The following is a 21501-nucleotide window of genomic DNA, read 5'->3' as shown; positions in this document are numbered from 1 at the left end:
ATGTAAAAATTTATTTCAATTAAGTACTGTCAGTAACTTTGAAACTATGTCAGTAACTATGAAATGGAATTATATAGGCTTTTCCCATCTCTAGGTCTGTGGCTAAGTTTGGGAGTTAAGGAAGAGGCCACTTTACGTTTCTTTACCACATGGACACTCAAATATGGGAGCTCAGGATCCACTCACTGCACTGAAAAACCAATATAATGGTTATGTTCCTGTATTCTGCAAACCCAAGTTTTAACAAACAAACTATGGCAAAGCAGAACTAAAGCCAATCCTCTCCAACATTTTTAGTTCCTACTGATAATGAAAGCCTTCTCTTTCCAGCCACTGCAACTGCAGGGCTGTAACGAATTTTCTTTCTGAACAGATGCAGCATGAAGTTTCAATACACTTCTGAAACTAAGTCATAAGGAGGTTAAGAAAAGTAAATAAAACTTTTCTTCACACTGAAGTTCTCTCCTTTTAGAAAAAAATGCCCCCCACACTAAGTCTATGAAGCAAAGAGCACCTCCAGAAAGAAGCGGGGAAGAGAAGGTAAACAGAATTTCCATTTTTACTTTCCAACTTCTTGAGCAAAGCTTCTTAAAGAGATGATCTTCATTAACCATTTCACATTTCCTAATTACAGACACAATTCTCCTATACATATTTTTACATTAATCCAGCACTGCAGAAACATTAAAGCTGCTATTATTTCATTTAGCACAACATTTGCTAAAATACTTCAGACACCTCTCCAAATGGACATTAATTCCCTTTTCCGTAACAGTGTAACAGTGTATTAATGAGTGTGAGGTTACAGGTATTACTTGTAAAGAGAAAAGGTGTCTGTACTAATTTGTACTTTAAAATTAATGATTGGAACAGAAGGGGAAAAAAGAAAGGAAACTACTATGAACAAAATAGAGTTAAATTTGAATGCATAATGCTTGGATGGGTCCTTCTCTTTTCCTTTGCTGAAGATGAAATTCTGCTGTTTAACCGGCCTCAGAAATAGAATCCTATCTGTGACATCTGGGTTTGGTTTTTTCCTCCCTCCAGGCTGTCACTGGACCAGGTGCTGCTTGTGTGACATTTTGTCACCTGCCCTTGGCCTGCTATTTTTAAACAGTTCTTGTCAGCTATCTTTTAAGAGCAGCAGAAAATACAGAGCAGCACAAGCAGAAGGACATGTTCTCCCACTGAGCTAAGGCAGCGTGTGCAGGATAATTCTGTACATCTTCAGAGGTCCCTCGTGCAACTCTACAGAAACAAATTAATGGAATCCTTTCAAAACACACCTGTATTAAAAGCATTCAAAAGAGACTGGCAATATACCAATCATAAGGCAACAAATTAATTATGAACAATTATACAGCCTTTCATATTGGTTATAATGTTTTAATATTTTGTTGCTTGAAGCAAATGATTCAATTGAAAAGAACAAGCCATCTGCAGATTACAAAACTGCATAATTATCTAAGGAACAATAAGAGAGCACAGAAAGGAAATTATAATTTTTTAATTTAAAGGTGCAGTGTAGAACTGTGAAATGTAATTAAGAATATGTACTTTCAAAGACCTATTTAGGTGAAACAAATAAATGACTATTGGAAAGCAATCAATTTTAGGAAAAACCCATGTATGCTATCTGAACATTTACAAGCACATATTTCTAATTATAGTTATAAAACAAAATCTCTAGTTTACTCTTCAAGAATATTAAGCACGCTAAACAGAAACGTAGAGAAGAGCACAGAAGTTATGAATTCCAGTAGTTCAGTAAAATCATAAATAGGAACCCTTCCAGTAACAACATCCCCAGTACTTGTATTCAGTGTACATCTGCCATTTTCAGTCTGCCTGTCTTGGTTTCATAACTATTTACTGAGTCTATTTTCTATTACGTGCTTTTACAACCTACCCTTTTCAATTACATTTTTATAACATACACGTCTTTTCAACTCCTGGTTTAGAAAGAAGAAAAATCTAGTTGTATACTTCTTGCTCTTTAAACACTCCAGAGCATAAATGAAGGCTTGATGATTCTTGTACAGCCCAGGCTGCACTGCTGCTTATCTTCCATCGTTAAATTTCTTAAATTATCTCTCCTAACAGCATTTGGAGAGACTTTTCTGGCTGAACTGCCTGGGTGCTCTGCTGCATGTGCAATATCATACTTGTCATGGCTGAGAGCCCAATGCCTTTCTAGAGCACATCAAGCCTGTGCATCTTCTCTTCTGCATTACACTGGAAATGAGAAGTAAATGGAATCTAACTTTATCTTGTTCTTTGTAAAGGGGAGTAATGACAAACGAGTTCTGAAATCTTTCTAACAACTTAAGGAAGTATACCCTTCCCACATATGAATCTTTATTGATTCTTTCACAAATAATTTTTTTTAACTGTCTAGATAATTTTCAGCTACATAATCAGTTTTGAGAAATAGTGCTGTTCCCAGGAATAGTAGACATGACTATCAGACACAGTTCTACCACTATTGCATTTCTTCTTTTATTCATTTACTCTTCCTAAGTGCTTCATGGTTTTTTGAACTTGTACAACCCTAAATCAGCCTCTGGATAGGAACACTCATATGGTGAAGGACTTTTAAGATTACTGTTACCTATTCTAACCTTTTAATGCAATAATCAACATCCCAAGAAAAAATGTCCATTGCTTATATATTGAGTAAAACTTCTTGCACTATAGATTTGCACCAAGATTGACCACTTATATATTCAGCAATTAGTATGTGGCATAAGATTTGCTAGAAAATAGCAAAATTGGTCTGCTTTTGACCTTCCCTGAACTTTCTGGGAATGGGAACTTTCTTTCACATTCTTAAGATCACTGTTGATATCAATTACAATTTATGACTACATAATCCTGTGACAAGGTCAAATGAAACTGGCAAAAGGACTAGGTCTGCTCTATTTCTTTAGCAATAATACCTCCTTTATCCCTCTTTTCTATGATTTCCAAGTTAGTGCCAACAAAAGGCACTAAAAACTAGCAATACTTATTTGGATAGATAGGTAGCAAGCGGGGTAGGGTAAAGTTTAGATACAGAAGTGTGGAAAAAGCAAAGCAAGACCAGAATATTACCCCAAACACGTGAAATAAGATTATTCATCTGACTCACATGTATTCAGGAGCCCAGTTTACAGCACAACCTACAACTCCACAGAGTCTCCCTCATCTCCACATGCCCCAGCTCAGCTGTGAGTGCAGCAGGATTCACAAATGGCCACAAAGCATGAAGCACGTGTGCATATACAAGACTTTAAATATTTTTTACCTGAGTAGACCTTAGACCATTCTCTCTCCCTTTCCCCAAAATTGCAGACATGTGAAACTATGCTACATTAACTCAACATACATGCCCAAGACGATTTCAGCACCAAGAACGTTGTAAGCAAGGGTCCACATAAAAAACCATAAAACTAAAAGGTAGCTCTCTGAAGAATTTTATTCACTTTATTCTCCCCCCTCTTTTTTTATATATTTGTCATTTGTTCACACCCATAACTTAAACACCCACACCTACAGATCTTAAAAAACCCCCTAAAATACCGAGCAGAACAAAAGTACTATTGTTTGCGAGAAGGGAAATATGAAGAACTATTACTGTGTTCACATGTATATACTTTAACTGCTCAAAAACATATTGTGGCAATGTGAAGTGCGTAATTATCTGCTATGAATATCAGTAATAAAACTTCTTCCTATCACTGACTAAGAATACATATCCTATCAGTAGGGAAAGCAACCTATAAAATAAAACAGAATATACATTACGGTGAAATGCAGACTTTATAAGTAAATTACATTGCTCCAATAAAACATTGCAGTCTTGAATACATTTAAGTAGTGCAAACATTTTTAGCTTGAAAACAGCTGTATTTTCAAGATAACAGTACTTTGAAAGCAAGACTTGAACTTAAATTTGGCATTTTTTGTAAGTGATAAACAAGTATTTGTACACATATGCTCATTGTACATGAAGGTCTAGAACCGTATTCAAAAGAGCAATATTGGTATTTTTCATTGGCATGTTTGGAGGGGCTAAAATAAAACAGTATCAAAACACTTTTCCATTAGCAATCTATACTAAAATATACAAAACCCTCAAAACAGTAGCAAAGTGTGAAAGAAAAAAAAAACAAAACAGCTTTAGGTCTTTGTGAGGTCCATCTTCAATAGCACAATGAGAAAAGGGAAATAAAGAGAAGGAAAAGTTGCTATCTCTATAACCACTTCTTAAACTAAACAAAGCAAACAAAACACCCCAGCACTCCTGACCAAACAGATTCAGCACGTCAAAGACAAGGACATGCTGGTTGCCAGCAGCAAATTAGGAAGCATGATCATACTACAGGATCCTTGCAAAAGGCATTTATTTAAGAAATATCAAACATTTAATGACCATATTCTGTCCTGAAAAAAAACAAAAGAGGATTTTCTTAAATAAGCAGAGTTTCAAATGGAAGGGCAACATATTGTCTTTCCTTCCAAAGGATTAGCATGAGGGGCCTAATTTTAAACACAAACACACGTGCAAACACATCTGTCTGCTCACTCTGTTTTTCATGAGCATTTACAGAAAGGGGGCTGATGAGTATTGAGATTTTGGCTAGTGCTGGTACACTGTCCTTTTTGTCAAATGAAAGTGTTGCAAAAAGCTCCAACAGTGTAGCTCCACTTCCAGGACTGAGATGACAACACTTGCTCTATTTGCACGACCTTTGTGTTCAGCTGCTGACTGCAAACACAAATATGATCCATTCACCTTCACTTTTCTTAGGTCACGTGGCAAACTTAGTGCTTTGCTTACAAAAAGCTAAGAAACACTTACAGCTGAACAAAATTGGGTGGCATGTACTGAAATTAATGCAAATCAAAGTGGAAACATAAAAGTCCATTCTGTATTTATTACAACAGTCTTAAGTTGCATGTAATCTTCAAACACTTGGCTGTCAAAAATGTGGTTAATTTAAATATAAACAAGAAATCTTAAATTTTGCTTAGTTTTCATATGACCTGATAGTCTTTACAAAAGTTATGAAGTAGTAACCCAGTAACTTCAGTTTTGTATTTCACAAATAAATGGGTGACATTGAGTACTGAAAATCAAGATAAAAAGCTTCCCTAGAGATGCTATTTCTGCCTCTGAACTGTTGTACATTTATATTTAACATCTTGATTGCTACTGAAATATTAGGACATAATCAACACATGCTTTATGTATCTTTCTACAGTAAGATATTCCTTAAAATTAGGTATAGTAAAGCCTACTCTTGAAATCCCCTGTATATGTGTTGTCCCCAATAATTTATATTTGAAGTTGTATCACACTGATACTTAAAAAAAAAACAAACAGGATTTTTGTCAGGTGGGGATTTATAAATTACAAAGTTTATTTCTGTTCTGATTTAGAATAAAAATCAAACATTACTGTTATCCAGTGTAACAATAAATTTAAAAGAAATACTTTGAAGGACATGATTCCTCTCCTCAATTTTATACTTAGTTTCATGACCTGTCAGTAGCACACGTGCACAGCATATGATCTAACACAGCTGAAATATTTTATTTAATTATTTAAAAATAGAACAAAGGCAGCTGCTAGTTACTACTGATCAAAAATTTTTTTATAGATCAGAATGCCTCTGTTTGTGTTGTAATGCAATCGTTTGACATGGATAAGCGTATTGCAACAGTGACATATCACACCACAGACAGGAGACACTTTTATGTAGGAAAGAAATGTTCTGGTCAGTGATAAGTGGCATCTACCCATAGCCAGTCTGGTAATTCACTTTTGCTCTACACCTTTAGGTCAAAGCAGAATGTAAATAAAAAAGGTTATAAAATACTGCAAATATAACCTTTCCCCATTAAAGCAAAACTGTCCCTCATACTTTTGTAGCGTATAATATATTTTATTGGCCACTCAGAAAATAAATAAGACTGCTGAGGACAAACATCTTCGGAGATACTGCACATTTCTGTCAAAGAGGCCTTGTTATGACTGACAGCCAGGTACCCTGGGCCCTACACTGTAATTTGTCATTAACCAAGCAAAGCCTAACAATTCCTTTACCCAATTTTTTTCCTTTTTTCCCCCCTCCTTTTGAAAGAAGGAAAATATTCATGAGTATTGACTGAAAGAAAAAAAAAAAGTTGAAGCTGGTCTTGGTGGTAGAGAAAGTGGGTAGGGGAGTCTGCCGAAGTGTCTTGGAACAAATGAAAATGCAAATTCCTTTTCAATTAATTTACATTCCTTAAATCTCAAAGCACAAAAATGGCAGATTATTTGTTAAGTTACACAGCACCCAGACTATGAGGACAGAAAGACAGGAACATACAGAAGGGTTCTCCTATCTGGCAGGAGAAGCTGAGAAAAAGAAATCAATTCTAGAAACAAAATGAGAGCTGACACTGAACAACTTCTCCCAAGACTGGGCTCATGATAAAATGCAACTTAGATGGATACGCAGGTAATTTAGGTCCAGAAACCTCAGAGCTAGATTTCAAATCCCTTTTACAGCAAGAAATACACAAAAAGAACCGAGTGACTGAGTGACCCTGGCTCTCCTTGCTGCAGAACACCAAGCCAGCCTGCCCATCAGACTGGCCCAACATAAATAACTCAACATTGCAAGAGTGAGGATCAGACCACTTCTGCTGCACTAACAATCTGTCAGACTTGCTCTGCTCCACACTTGATAGCAATAAAAACGTCCCTCTCCAAAAAATGTCACTTAATCACATGCCCTCCCAAGGCCAAGTGGATCATGCTTTAAAAGAAGCCATCTGCTTTGGTGACCTTGAAATAAACTCCATTTCCATGGCCTACAGGACAAATCCTGACCATACCTCAGACCGAGAGAAAGGTATGAAGCGTCAGCTACTACAAACAAGAGGACAGCCTCTCCCTTTCTCACCTCGAGCTTCTCCACTGCCTCCTCTCAACCAAAGAGAGCATGAGGAACCCAGACCCCAAAACAAAAACAAAATATCCCAGAAGCATTTCAATTTGGTCTTCCCATCAGAACCTTTTATGGTTAATCCTCCCACCCACATTCTAATCGGGAGCTCTTGTTCCATACGTAACAGAATTATCTTTTGTTCCAAGTATCTGCTGGGACATGAAGGACACATATGCCAAGAAGGATGATGTTCCAAGCAAAGTTTCAAACTTCAGCTAAACCGCTTGCAATATTTTACTCATGAGTAGATATACAGACAGTGCTTCTAAAAGTAAGTATTTGCTGGCAGCAGCAGGTTCAGGAAACAATCCTGGAACAACTCCACTGTTGTGGAACAACATATAGCTGTTCTAGAATCAAATCTTCCTGTATTTTCAAAATCAGAGGATTTTTGTACTCACCCTTTTCACCCTTTCCATTTAAAAAATTTGGATCGGAAATGTAGGGCAAATTGACCTGTAAGCGCTGCTAGCTGTGATTGTTTGAGAAAAAATGGCTCATTTACCAATACAAGAACAATTTTAAAAAGTAATTTGAAAGCCATCTCATTGCTTTTATTTTAAATTAGGATTTTTGTGGCTGCTTTATTTCGTATCTATAGAACAAGAGTGCACAAACCTAAGAGAGGACAACCAGATGCAAGAGAAGTAAAGATTTAAAGGGAAATACAGAGGTGGTAAAATGAAGAGGAACTAGCTCAGAGAGTTGGTTAAGTTAATAATATTCCAGAACTTTCACACAAGAGGCATTCACATCCTACAATGAACTGAAAAAAATGAAGTACATAACCAATACGTTCAAAAAGGTTCAAGGTGAAAATAAATGAAAATTTGGCAATGAATTAAAAGCAAGCCAAAGCAAGCAGAATTGATCACTTACTTTCTGAATGTGGTAACAGACTAAAATATCCTGCTACCTTAATGGAGAGAGTCAGAGTAGAATGGGATAAGTAAGAAAAAGCAAGTGAGTTTAGAAGATAAAGTGAAATGTGAGGAAGGTGCAGAGGACAGCACCTTTGTAGAGAAAAAGTAGTGAGATGTACAGGAAAACAGCAAAGACCAATTTTCACAGAAAAAGAAACAGCAAAAATGCCATAAGAAAGTGATTTGAGGACTCAATCAATTTTTGCAGAAGAATGGTTTTCAGGCAAAGGATTCAGCTAAATCAGTAACAGAGATCTGTTTAACACAGAGGAAGGCAACGCCTCTCGCAAGGGAGAATGAACGTGCCCTGAAAGAGCCGCTCCTACAAATATTCCAGTCATGCTGCAGTGTGAAAACAGCAGCAGGGAAAGTGCACATGAGGCCAGGGCAAGGCTGGGGGCTGGCAAAGTCAGTCTTCTAAGTAGATGGAGGAGGAGAAAGAAACACAGGGAAAGCAACTGTATCTTTGGGAGAAAAAACGCATCAACCAGGTAGGCAGAGACACAAGGAGGTAACTAACAGAAAAGCAGACTTCTCTAACACCTGCTGACTGGAAGTGAGCTCATTGGCAAGGCAGGAAGGCCAAAATGGGTGAAAAGCACAAAATGAGAAAATGAAATAGTTATAAAGAGGACACTCAATCTGAGACAGAAGCCTTCGTTAGAGCAAAAGTAAAGCTAATGGTCCCATTGTCAAATGGAAAAGATCAATTTAAACTTTACGTAAGATCCAACTTCAACAATTAATATCCAATCCAATTTCTAACCCTATCTTTTTAAATTTTTTCTACACTCAGATTAATATGGAAATTCGTTCTTTAAAAATTAGCCTCTATTTGTAAATGTAAATAAATACTGAAAAACCCCATAAAAATCATGGGAGTTTTAGCTAAAATACAACGTATCTAACAAGATACAGAAATACTTAACTGTATTGACTAGTAATTTGAATTTTATTTAATGTTCTAATGAAACACATATCCAGTAGAAATGTTAGTTTTGTTGAGCTTGTTTTTTTAAGTTCAACTTTAACCCTTATTTCAGAAGTTTATGATCAGAATAGATATGAGACTGTATTCCTTGCCATTTTCAGCAGATGAATAGTGGTTAAAGACATGTGAACGCTATGGTACAGCAAATTTCAAGATAACAGTGGAAAGCACAGGTTAGAAGATGGGGCAGAAGCCAGTCTGGCTGGGTTGTGAAAAAAACCTGTACCCAGAAAGATGGCAAAAAAGGCAGAATAGTTTTGACCAAGAAAAAATATTTTTACAAATGGAGAGGAGAGTAAATGAGGCAGTCATGACATCCAAAAACATGTATATAAGCATTAGCATAGGAAGTGCTATACACAACTAAATTTCTTCTTTGTGTTCTTCTTAGTGTTTGGGAATCATTTCTTGTTCAATACTTCCTTGGTATCCAGCTTACAACTACCTTCTGTCTTATAAGTCAGCAAGAATGTGTACCTATTTTTAAACTTAACCAATGAAAGATAAAGACAAAGGAGGATGCAGGTTGATCAGGAATTCAGTGAAATGCTGCCACACCTTTTACTATACTATCAGCCAGTTTTAGAAATGGTTTTGTCTCTAATGCAACACCTGGTAGAACAAACACAGTTTAACAGCATAAATAATCAAAACTTTCCCAGTACTTAACAATACCTAGTATCTTTTGGCTCTCCCTAACAAATTGAAATCCAAATTAAGATAAATTTGTTTAAAGGAAACCTGAAATAACTCTAGAGGGGTTGGTTTAGAACCAGTGTATCCTAGCTCACAACCCACACGTAAGTGAAGCACAACCTTTGAAAAAGCTGCTGGACACAACAACTGGAATTCAGTTGCATCAAACATTTTTTGAATTGACTGTAGCAAGAGATCTCATTCTACAATTTGCCGATACAAAATCCCATGTTTCAGATATGCCACTCATATAATATTATGACTGTACACTGAAAATAAATAGATACACATTTCACCTTATCTTCCTAGTAGAGAAGTTTATCTTAAGATGGGAAAACAGAAATTTCACATAAATGGAAACTCATTTATTAACAAAAAGTTTATAGAAATACTGAAAAGCTGATTTTTGTTTAAACACCAAGCAAGCATGGACATATGAATATTCCTAACCTGTAAAATGATTCCTCCACATTATATCAGCGAAACTCATTGGTGGGCCACTGGGAGGGTAGTGTTTACCTTTCAGAGGCTCATGATCAGTCCTTATCATATCCATTAAGGAATTTTCCAAAGAGTGCAAGTTAAAAGTGTCATAGGGCCTATTCCGGTCCTAGAAGAAAGAAAAAAAGAAAAGACAAGTGTTATTGAAAAACTTTTTCTAACATAGGTTCATTTCTTATTATATAAATTCCAGCAACCAGTCCTACATTTCTTCTTGACAGAACTTTTTATAAGAAAAAAAAATACAAATATGCTATAAACATATATAAATTATAAACAGTTGTTTAAAATCATAACCTTCATTTTACAACTGCTGTTTTCACCAGTACAGCTCTGCAAAGAGGCTTTTAAGTATTTCTAAAAATATACATACAAGCAATAGCTAATTCTAAATATTCCCATTTAAATAAGAACTTAGAATAAAGCAGTATTTATGGTTACACTAGAGAAATGAAACTGTTTCAGAGATTCTTGGTTTACAGCTTCATCATCTGCTTCATGTCACTGTGCTACCTCAATATCAGAGCAGAAGCAAGCAATGCTCAAGCAGGCACCTTTGTGCCAGAAAGTATCAATTAATTCTTCAAATGTCTAGCATTAATCTGACAGGTTTAAGGAAAGTACACTAGGTGCAAGGAAAAAAAAAAGGCAAGCTAGGATAACACTTCCACTGTAGGGCACTCAAAAACCGCTGGTCTGTATTGTTTGAATATCCCATTTTTAATTCACTGTGCTTCTGCTTCTGGTAAGTAAAAGGGACAAAGGAAAGAAACACAAAATCCAGAATCAGTCTTTAGCAGGCCTAGTAGAACAACAAGTTTCAAAGTTCAGGAACAATTCCATGGAGGAAATAATCTACCAATGCCCGTGCATCCAGAGTACTGTACACCATAAAACAGCGTAACAGAATGGCCCCTTGTAGTCATCCTGTTGCTTAAAAATTTCATTTTCCAATTCTCATCACTATCATTAAAAAAAATATTATTATGCTACAGTTGATAAAGAATGGTATAATATTTGACCCTGCAAACTGAAACCTTTGTTGTAATATGCTCCCACAATTCCTGGAACAATGTTTTACATGCTGGTTACTAGAAGATATTCTTGTCTGAAAAAACTAGCTTTTAAAATCCTCAGAGAAAAAGTACTATCCACTGAAAAGGTAATAAAATTCTGCCTTAATAAATATTATTTCTCTTGAACCATCTTGTTCTTAGGTTGTCTTTAAATAAAACTAAAGGAGAGAAGGGAGTTCACTGGTATAAATTCAGCTTTCTTTTAATATTCCTGTTCTGGAATTAAAATAAATACACATCACTAAAAGCTTGCTGTTACTGAAAACTCTGAAATACAGATAATCTTACTGTTAAAAATCTCATGTTCCCACCATGCCTACTCCAAACTGAAGACCCAATTTCCCTTATCCAATGTGCTAATGTTGTATTTTCTGTAAGTGGACTACCATTATTTTCTACACACGTTTATTTCATCTATTGAGCATTTTTGGCAGTCAAACACTATGTTCAAAAAATAATACTTGATTTCTGTTAGAAGCTATACTAAGTACTGAAGTTCAAATGATCTCACTGATTTTCAGTTCGCATTGTTGACAATTTTTATCTTCTACAGCTGCTTGGAATTCCAACATTTGTATGCTGTATTTAAAAGACTACTTGTTCACCTATCCAAGTAGATCAATACATTGGAACATAAGATAAAAGGTATGTCCAGCAAATCCAAAGTAGATCCTAGGGGAAAAAATAACTTCAAACCAAACAAAAACATCCAAAATGCTGAGATTGGGTGGGTTTTTTTCCTAAAAAGAAAACTTTAAAACTTCATTTGTTTAGAACAACCCACTTCTTAGTAATATGCACTGAGAGAAGAGTTTGTTTTATTTCACAGTCACTCCCTTAAAAAGAAAAAGGTTAAATTGAAAAGAAAAAGTGTTAACTTTGATGGAAAAAAAATCCATTCCACTGCTATATTAGTAAATTGATTAAATGGAATCTATATCACTCCTTCAAAGCAAGAATTTTTGTTGTCCTTTTCTATCTGCGCCTTTTACATACACATACTGCATGTCAGTGAAGAGCTCAGATGCTTCAATACCCAAAAATAACATCTTTTTGAAGTGAAAATATGAAAGCAAAGATATAGCTTATATCCTCAATAGGGGTAAGGAAGTATTTTTCAGTCAGATGCGCACCCTGAGCTGGTTTAGTATACAGCCACAGCAGAGCTGAGCTGGCAAAACCAACACTGGCAGGCGAGCAAAAGGGCAGGACTGCTGCTTTTGCCACAGTGGTAGTTTATTCCAGCTTCAAACATTCCTGAGATTACAGTCTTAGAGGTCAGAAGGCATTGAGTTCAGAAGAGGACACAGCCTACAAATTGAATTTAATTGCCCTTCATTAACATATGTATGTTATATTTTAAGTATGCTACTATAGCAGCCAATCCCTGGGAGGTCCTACTTTGCTCTGTAGCCTGCCAAGGAGCTGTACCCATGGACACAAGTGGAAAAAGGGAGAAAGAAATTTTAGCATGGCAGCAAGGCTACGCAGGGCAGGCTTGTTAGAACCCTGCATCTTCCTAACCTTTAAAAGGGCACACAAACCTGAAATATATTTTCAAGGTTAAAACAGACCTACATTAGACACTGGGACATCAATTCAATCAAGACCCTTTACCAGGCAATTATAACACTTCCCATTATAGCACTTGAGCAAGACAAATCTAGTAAAAGAAATTTTAGACGCAACAGATTTTATGAGTATGTTGTGGCACCACATAAGTGTAATGCATGCTGACTACAGACTTTGCAATGTGGGTGATAAAACACAAGTAAGGGCTAACATTCTAGCTCCTAAATAAAAGGGCTATTACCATTTTTCTCAGTAGCTTTCATTTCAGTAGTAACTCATTTGTACTCAGCAGATTTGAAAACAGTTTTCTAAATTCAGCAATTTCTTCCAAGACGACTGGTGCTTCTGCATACATGCACACAATTATGTTTCCTCATTTCTCAGCATGAACAGGTTCTCCTGGTTTTGTGAGTGGATACTGTTCCATCTCCTGGAACTGCCTTTTGCATTGTTTTCATATGCCACCAATCTACTGCCAAACAATCCCAACAACATGAATTCATAAAGGTTCTTAGCAGCACATGAGAACTTTGCAAGAAAGTTCTGGGACTAGGACCATGAGCTAAAATCAAAATACAGAGTGATAAAGCATAATAAATAACTTGGAAAAGAAGTTTGAAAATCCAGCAAGTCCAGAAGATTTGCTGGGATATCTTCCTAAAGAAGACAAAGCTCCTAAGACCTACTTAGATAAACTGCATTATGGATAAAAAAGAAATCTCCAGCTACCAGGCACTGCCTTTGGCTACAGAATAATCATTAAGTCAGCAAAAGATTAAGTCCAGCCTGCCCACGTTGGATTGTATTTCTGCTGTGTGCAGACAGCAGCTCCTTGTTAGCTGCTGGTGTATACAGCAGCATATTTCAGTTATTAGAATTCTCCAGTTTTTAAAGAAAGAAAAGCAGTTTAGTAATAAGAGCTCTTAGAGAAGAGATTCAAAATTTTAAATCCCAGCCCTTTCTGGCTGTTATCTACACATTCATACACGCCTTGGACTGCCTCAAAGTGGACATGTGAAAAATCATAAATGCTTATCAGGATCAGATTTTGAAGGATCACAAAGTGAAACTGACCTTTAGTTGGGGTCCCAGCTTTCTACCTCTAAGTATCTTACTTGTAAGTCTGATAAAAATGTCACATAATACAGTGTCTATAATCTTTTAATTAAAAAAAAAAAATCAAAACCAAAAAGTAGCTGCCAAAAATAACTGCAGGGTCAATACACTAAAATAAAATGAGAAAACACAATGCGCATTTTATCTGAAACTTACACTTTTGTGCATATGTATTATGCTAGTCTTTAATTACACAACCATGACAATTATTCAGAGGTCTCCATCCAACACACATAATGAACAAGCTCTAGGGATGAATCAAAACAGTGCATTGAAGAGTTCTGTTTATCTCTAGGACAGATGCCTGTTTTCCTTACTCCAGGAGATGGCTGAATTATAATAAGTGCATCAGCAAATTCCAGGAATGCAAAAGTAATTTTGAAAGTTATCTTACTTATGAAACAAGTATTACTTAGCAGCACCTGAAGTACTGACACATTCGTAACATTTGAAATAAAAAGAACTCTTTCCCATTTGTTGTACCCTGTAACGTGGTAGGCTTTGTTCTGCCCCCTTCAGACTCTCAGCAGGGGCAAGTAAGGGCAGGGCATACTCAGCAGTACTTCTGGTCCCTCCCAGTAGATACACAAACCATGTCTTTACTGCTGAGAGGGAAAGATAAAGAATGAGAAAAAAATACATGACTACATCATGGATGACAATGTCAAGATCAAATCTATAGCTAGGACCATACGGGTGAGAAGTGGATCTTCACAGCCTGATTTCCTCACTAACTCTCTCAGCTTGAACATGTAGCCCAAAGTAATTAGAACTAATGAACTAAAAAAGAAAATAACTGACCTATCCCATGGCAGAGACATGGAGAATACGTATCTTGCTCCAAAACCTGACACTATCATTTTCTTCTGTCTCTGCAGTGGATTATGGCAGAAAAGACACTTGACCATTAATTATTAAAGTACAGTTAAAAAGTGACAAGTTTTACCCTAAGAATGCATGTCAGCAATGTAATGCACAGTGCCCAAGCCCATCTATCAGCCACACTCAGAATCCTTAACCAGGAAACACACGGTTGCATGTGTTAAATCCTTGTTGGCATGGTCATCTACATCTCTAACATAAAATACTCATGGAGTTGAGAGATGCCCCTCATCTCTATGTTTTTTATTGCACAAGCAACAATTCCTCAGGCATCCAGATCCTCCCAAAGACACATTTCCCTGGGTCTACATATTTCAGTTCACTGGCTTCCTACTAAGCTTCCAAGCTTCCTATATTCTGAACACTCTCAGTTTCAGTAATTTATTTCAGTGTTCTACATTTTCATGCTGCCCTAGATTTTTCAGCTTTCTGCACCAGTATGTGGCACAACACAACCCAACTCTGCTGAGCAACAAGATGGCTTCAACTCACTAAACATTAACTGTTTCCAGAATAGCACAACTCCAGCGGGGCTCACAGGAGCCATCAGAGCCTGCGACATTACAGAACAACGAGATCTAGGGAACAGCTTCAACTCTTATGGCTTAAACAACTTTCCTATCAATGCAAACTTCTTCACAGAGGTCACTGCTGTGGCTTTTTGTGCCTGACATAAACCTGGACTTGGCTGGACAGGATTGCTATGCATTGCCAACCAAAGCTGAAGTCAATGGAAGCACAGCTTTGAATAAATACAGGGTAAATTGCCAGCACTTTCAAACAGGGCTCACTCACTCTGCTCTAGCACCCGCAGCACAGGTTAATACTGAGAATACAAGGAAAACAAATTTGTCTTGTTTCAGTATCTCAATACAAAACAGCAAAACCAACAACTGAAAAAAAAAAAAAAAAGTGTTCTGAAGTTTAGCTTGGGACATGCTCAACATGCCATGATGGTGCACATGAATGATCACACACAGCACGCTCTAAATGCTCGCTGGGCAGTCCTTCCTTCACTTCTTGCAGCTTCAGCTGGGATGCAATCCCACTTGCAGTCTCAGGAAAGTTTAAAAAAAAAGTCTTTAAAAAGAAGTCTTTAAAAATATAGGAAATCTGAGGAATATGGTCACGTGGTAAAATTATTACTGTAGAAAAGAAGAGAAAAATTGTAAATAGCCAAGTGTTACTTCCTTTGCAGCTTGGTGCTGGGATGCTGCCAATAACGACATGACTGACAACCCAGATACACGCAGAACTAGAACAACCAGAAATTTCAGTAATTCTTCCTTATATTGGATTTAATAAAAAAATGAAATAAACCAAACCACATAAGATATAAAATGTAGGTAGGATGGAACATTAGGGTAAGTTTATCTATGCCCATAATTAGACATAGCTACTAAGTTTTAATGCTACACCAAGTTTTAATGGAATTTTATTCAAATTCCACTTTCTTTTTTATCTTTCCAGTTAATTTTGGGTATTAGTAAATGAAGGTGGATTTATTGTGTTCCTTTACCAGAACAAATTGGGGAATGTTTTCTTATGTTATTGCTGCTCTTGGAATGTGCACAGAACACATCGACTTCTCATATATTTGTCTTTTTTCAACATTACCAACTGTAGCACATTTTATTTTCATAGGTGTTCAGAAGTTCACTGGGCAAAAGGTGAATTTTCTACAGCCTATTTAGAAGGCTTCTAAGAAAAATAAGGAAGTTTAATACACATATAAAACAATAACTGTGTAAAGATTATGGAAACATTTCCATGTAATTTGAAAAATAACATTTCAAAACTCTAGTTAATATTTAGTCACCTTGTCTGTGTTATATAAACTTTTATAGTTAACATGCAAGAACTCGGACTGAATCCAAAAGCCTTGAAAACTTGACCTACTCAAGCAATTTTTCCACAAAGAAAGGTAAAGTTGCATTCAAACTTTAACCCCTTATAAATTCTGAGTTCTAAAATCTTTCCGTGAAATGTTTGTAATTTTTATTTTCAGATTAACTAAAAAGCACAGAAATCAGAAGAGATACAATCACAATCAACATTATATAGAATTAAAAAAACCTAATAAAATTTATATTATTTGGTTCAAATGTCTCTTTACTTTGCAGTTGAGAATCCCTTTTTGCACACCCTTGATACATGTTCAAAATATATATAAAAAAGCTCAGTCTTTATAGCTATGAGATGTGGCATCATACTCACTAAACAGAATATCCTATAAAGTTCCTGAATATTCAATATTTGTATGCGAAGTGGGGGAAGAAAGTAATTGAATTTACCCTGCATTTTTCTAAATAGAGCTGATAACTTCGTTATTCTTCCAATACATATTTTTAGTATATGCCAAGCACACTATTTACACGATCACTAGTGTTATTTCTCCATTCAATGACAGTCAAGCACAGAGTCAAATGCTCCAGTGGGGAACATCACCTTTTATCTTGCTACCATCTTTGTAAACAGCAATATGATAATATAATACAATTAATATTTCAGGCATCATCTTTTGCCATGAAAACAACTGAACAATGTATTTAAAAAAAACCAACCAAACAAGAACCCTACCAAAAAAAAAAAAAAAAACAAAAAACAAAAAAAAAAAACCCACCAAAAAAACCACAACAACCCCAGAAGAATCAACAAAACATCTATTATTTTTACAGCCATTACACTACTGTAGGGAATGATCTGCAGACAGTACAACTGACTGAGCACTCAGTGACAGGATTTATGTTTAGTCATATTTTGTTCAATGTGATGCTTTAGATAAAAATCTGCTCATCAGTCCTGCTGCTGAATGCATCTCAAAAAGCTGATGTATCCACTTTCTATTATAGTTACTGATTCCAGTAACAAATGATTCTAACACTTGTAAAATGTAAGATTAAAGTAGTTACACCCAAGATGACCACCAATTCACAAAAACAAGCCAGTGGAAAAAAAAAGATGTCAGCATTAGAATTTACAAGCCCATTCATTACACTCTTGAGCTATTAAAATGACATAATTTAACTGGTTCATTGGCCTGCCATGCAAGAGTTCAGCACGGATAAGTTACCTTTGGGCTTCTACCACTCTGTTCAGTAGAACGTCACCTGTGTTCCATAGCAAGAAAAACGTAACACTGACTTAAGAACTCCTTGCCACACAAATCAGCACAAGTGCAAACCTCAATTCACAACGCGAAAGCACTGCAGAGAGGCAAAGGAGGAGGGAGTACTGGGGATACTACAGAGTGAAAGGATCTCAATAATCCCACTTCACAGGCTGGACCACAGAATGTAAAAGACAGCAGAGACATGCTGCGTAAGGAAGCTGTTGCCTCAAAGATTTACAGTCTGTCTCATGGTATGAGAGCATAATGAGACAAAATGGGAGACAGAGAAGAACAGAAGTAATCACTGTCAAACAGATGTCTGAGCAACACTGCCCAGTAGTTTCATTTGCTATGGCCATCAAGCAACGGAGACTGAAGGATTTCTCTGAACCAGTGTTTTTGTCTACAGTTACTGATCATCAGCGACAAGCAATATATTCGTAAGAGGAAAAAAAAGTGTCACTGAAACATTTAAGCCTGATGACAAATAAAATATTGTCTCTCACCCTAAATGATTGTGCTTTTAAGAAAAATGTGACTAACATCTAACTGGCACATTCCATGTCATACTCCTGTTCCATTTCTGTTGTGCTCAGGAAATAGTGCCTCCTGACAAAATTTTGTCAGAACTCCAGTAGTTATTTCAACAACAGAGAGGTACCATGTTTCATCTGTTCACACAGAACTAGATCTTCACTCACATGTCCTGGAAAATTGTCCCTAGAGAGGACAGTCATGTTCCACTTCAGAAGAGGAAATGGTACAGTGGGGATCGTTGTTTGTCAGGCCTGGGGGGAACTGGGGCCGTTCACCAATATTTACTCATAGGCCTGAACCAGGCCAGAAGCACTCGCAATGAAAAACAGCTCTCAGAGCAGACAAGGAGGTGACCTTTGCAGTGTGACGTCACTTTGCATCCAGCAGGATTTAAAGAAAAAATAAGCTATTAGTTGCAATATACTTGTAATTACGAATTACTTACCAATTACTCATGTGAACTACCTAAGTCCTAACTTTATACTATTATAGCAAGATTAATATGCATGATAAATTGTGGCACACAACAATCCACTCTATCACCTTCCTCCTAAGGAGATTGAGAATAGCTAGGCAGCAAATCTTGCCCATCCTGGGACTTTATCAAGGACATAATCAATCATAGAATCCCAAGGTGCCTCAGACACCTTCATGTAAGGGAAACAGAACTACAGGGTTTCTCAAGTGGGGCACCTACTTCTAAACATGGGCTGAAGACCCCTGCATAGCCAGTGAGATACCAGGCAAATTTTTTCCTAAAGTGTCATTATGTTAGAAACTCTAATTTAAAAAGACTTGCTTTCACATATTTGATCATCTGCAAAATTACCAAAGGCTGCATATCTGCAACTGAACAGGCAGGAAACAGCAGACAGTAGCAATCCAAAGACCACTTATATCATCAAGCTCCACTTAGAGGAAGGAAGGGCAGAAGCAGAGCAAAAAAAATCCCAGTCCAAAATTACGTTTTAATTAGAAGCAATTCTTCAGATCAACTACATGCAAGCAATTCCACTGAATAACAAATTTTATAAACAAAGGAACTTTTCCAGTGGCAAGTACTGAATCATACCACGTACACAAAAAAAACTTGAATTTAATAACAAATTCAGAATTAATTTATTAAATACATTACCTCACATGATAATATATTAAAATAGTAACTGAATCACACTACGTATACTTCCATCTTTTATTGCCTAAGGGGCTTAAAGGCATAGAGGATATGAGGAAAAGAATAACTAACTGTACCACATATAAAATGCTTGAACGCTAACGTTAAAATAAGCAGAATAAAAAATTCTTCTTAGATAAGAAGAGGCCATGAGCAGTTGTGTTGTCTGGTAGGTGTTATGCATTCAAATTACTGCTGCACATTTGGATTTAATTAAAATAATTCAGAAATTACTTACAAGACACAAGTACAAGTGTGAACAGCCAATTAACCAAAAGGAAACCTTTATGCAGAAATTGAAAACCATATTCATAGGAGCAGGAAAAGCACTTTCCTTTTACATCATAAGAGCTAAACTGATTAGCACATGGTAAATTTAGTAAAGATTGCTCCAGACAGGAAAAATATCTTGAGATAAAAGCCTGCCTTGATTTGCAACAGAATTCTCCTATTTTGTTTTTTGTCTTTTTTTTGCACAGGATAATAAAAACTGACAGGTGCCTTAAGAAAACATTGCTACAAGGAAAGAACCAGTATGTTCAGCCACTTACATATATTCGGGGAAACTGTAAAGAGGTCAGTATGAATACCCTGGACAACAAATGTCTAGAAAAAGTCTAGCAAGACTGAGAAAAAAAATTTAAAAACACAAGAAGTCTGGAGAAAATAATGTAGCCTCCATAACTGTTGTTCACATTCACAGAGGAAAATCAGGTAAACAAGGGTAAACAGAGAAGACAGATAAATAGTTAGAGAATGCAGTATCACCTATCAAAGTCAGTAACTGATGAGGAGCCAGAGTCAGTAAGGCCATCAGTGGAACCACTAAAGCCAGCCCAAGTAACATTGTCAGTACTGTGTAGATCTGACCCGCAAAATAAAAATGAAAGAACAGCAACAACTGATACAGGATATGAAACTCTAGATGACAAACACAGTTTCTAGTTTTCTTGACTGAAATTCAAGGATATTGTCTCTTACGAAGCATAGTGCAGAAATAATGCAGCACTATGCATTGCTGATGCAATACCCTGGAAAAGACGATTCCCGCTTCTTGAAAGATTAGGATATGGCTGATCTAACGAGGACTGCCACCGAGCATTTCACACTGTGCTACAGGCAAAGTAACCACATAAATGGAGACAAAAAAAGTAACCAGTGCAATTGGGGTAAGAAAGAAAATGACAAAACGGGAAGGAACTGCTAGTGCTCAACAGAATCTGCTGAAGAAAAGTGAATAATGCAGTTTCTTAAGGGCAAATCTTGAGACCAGTTTTGTTGAGATCACTTGAGATACTTGAAATGAGTAATGTCAGTTATTAAAGTAGAAACATAGTAATAATATTTACAAGACATCATCAACCCAGAGGAGATAAGCTCATCGTACAAAAAGAGCTGAAGAACTACAGAAAAGCGGACTGATATTTAACAGCACTAACTACAAGGTCACAACCTCAAAGACTCACCAAATCTTCATCATAAACTGGGACCTCATCAACCAGTAAGAATTACTCAGAAAAGAGAAATACAGGAGATTTTTGGTTGATTTCTGGACAATTATAAACCACAAATATAAACGTTGTATGTGAAAAGGTAAACAAAACTGTAGGTTGTATGAAAAACTATGCATCTCATATGGTTGCCTTATGCATGCATCTATGCACGCCTGTATTCATAAAAAAGCTATTTTCACTGTGTTTGTTCTTTTGAAGTAATTCTCCTTGCTCTACACGTCCAGTAGAGCCAAGGACTGAGCTACATTTGCAGACATTCACCAGCTCAAGTTTATGTTCAAGCAAAGCTACTGCGAAGCAAAATAATTTGCAAGAAAACTTTCCAGTGTCTATACAAAGTGAAGCCTTTCAAAAAACCTGTAAAATTTCCTACAATCAATTTTCAAGTAGTTTTGAATGGCATACACAACAGCAGGTATTTCTCCCT

The 21501-nt window shown here is 36.4% G+C and overlaps 1 protein-coding gene across 11 annotated transcripts in view; it reads right to left on the bottom strand.

The window, feature by feature from the left end:
• CPEB3 (cytoplasmic polyadenylation element binding protein 3) overlaps positions 1-21501 on the bottom strand; it is a 79975-nt gene that overhangs the window by 41294 nt on the left and 17180 nt on the right. For 8 of the 11 annotated variants that reach the window (XM_040070824.1, XM_040070827.1, XM_040070823.2 and 5 more), the window contains exon 3: positions 10041-10200. In XM_040070824.1, coding sequence (XP_039926758.1) covers positions 10041-10200 — 160 coding nt within the window. The remainder of the gene's footprint in view (positions 1-10040; positions 10201-21501) is intronic. The other 3 variants (XM_040070835.1, XM_040070828.2, XM_040070833.2) reach the window with 1 other exon arrangement.

The sequence above is a fragment of the Hirundo rustica genome, chromosome 8 (assembly GCF_015227805.2).
Source record: "Hirundo rustica isolate bHirRus1 chromosome 8, bHirRus1.pri.v3, whole genome shotgun sequence".
NCBI lineage: Eukaryota > Metazoa > Chordata > Aves > Passeriformes > Hirundinidae > Hirundo > Hirundo rustica.
This window is presented reverse-complemented; position numbering and strand designations above follow the sequence as displayed.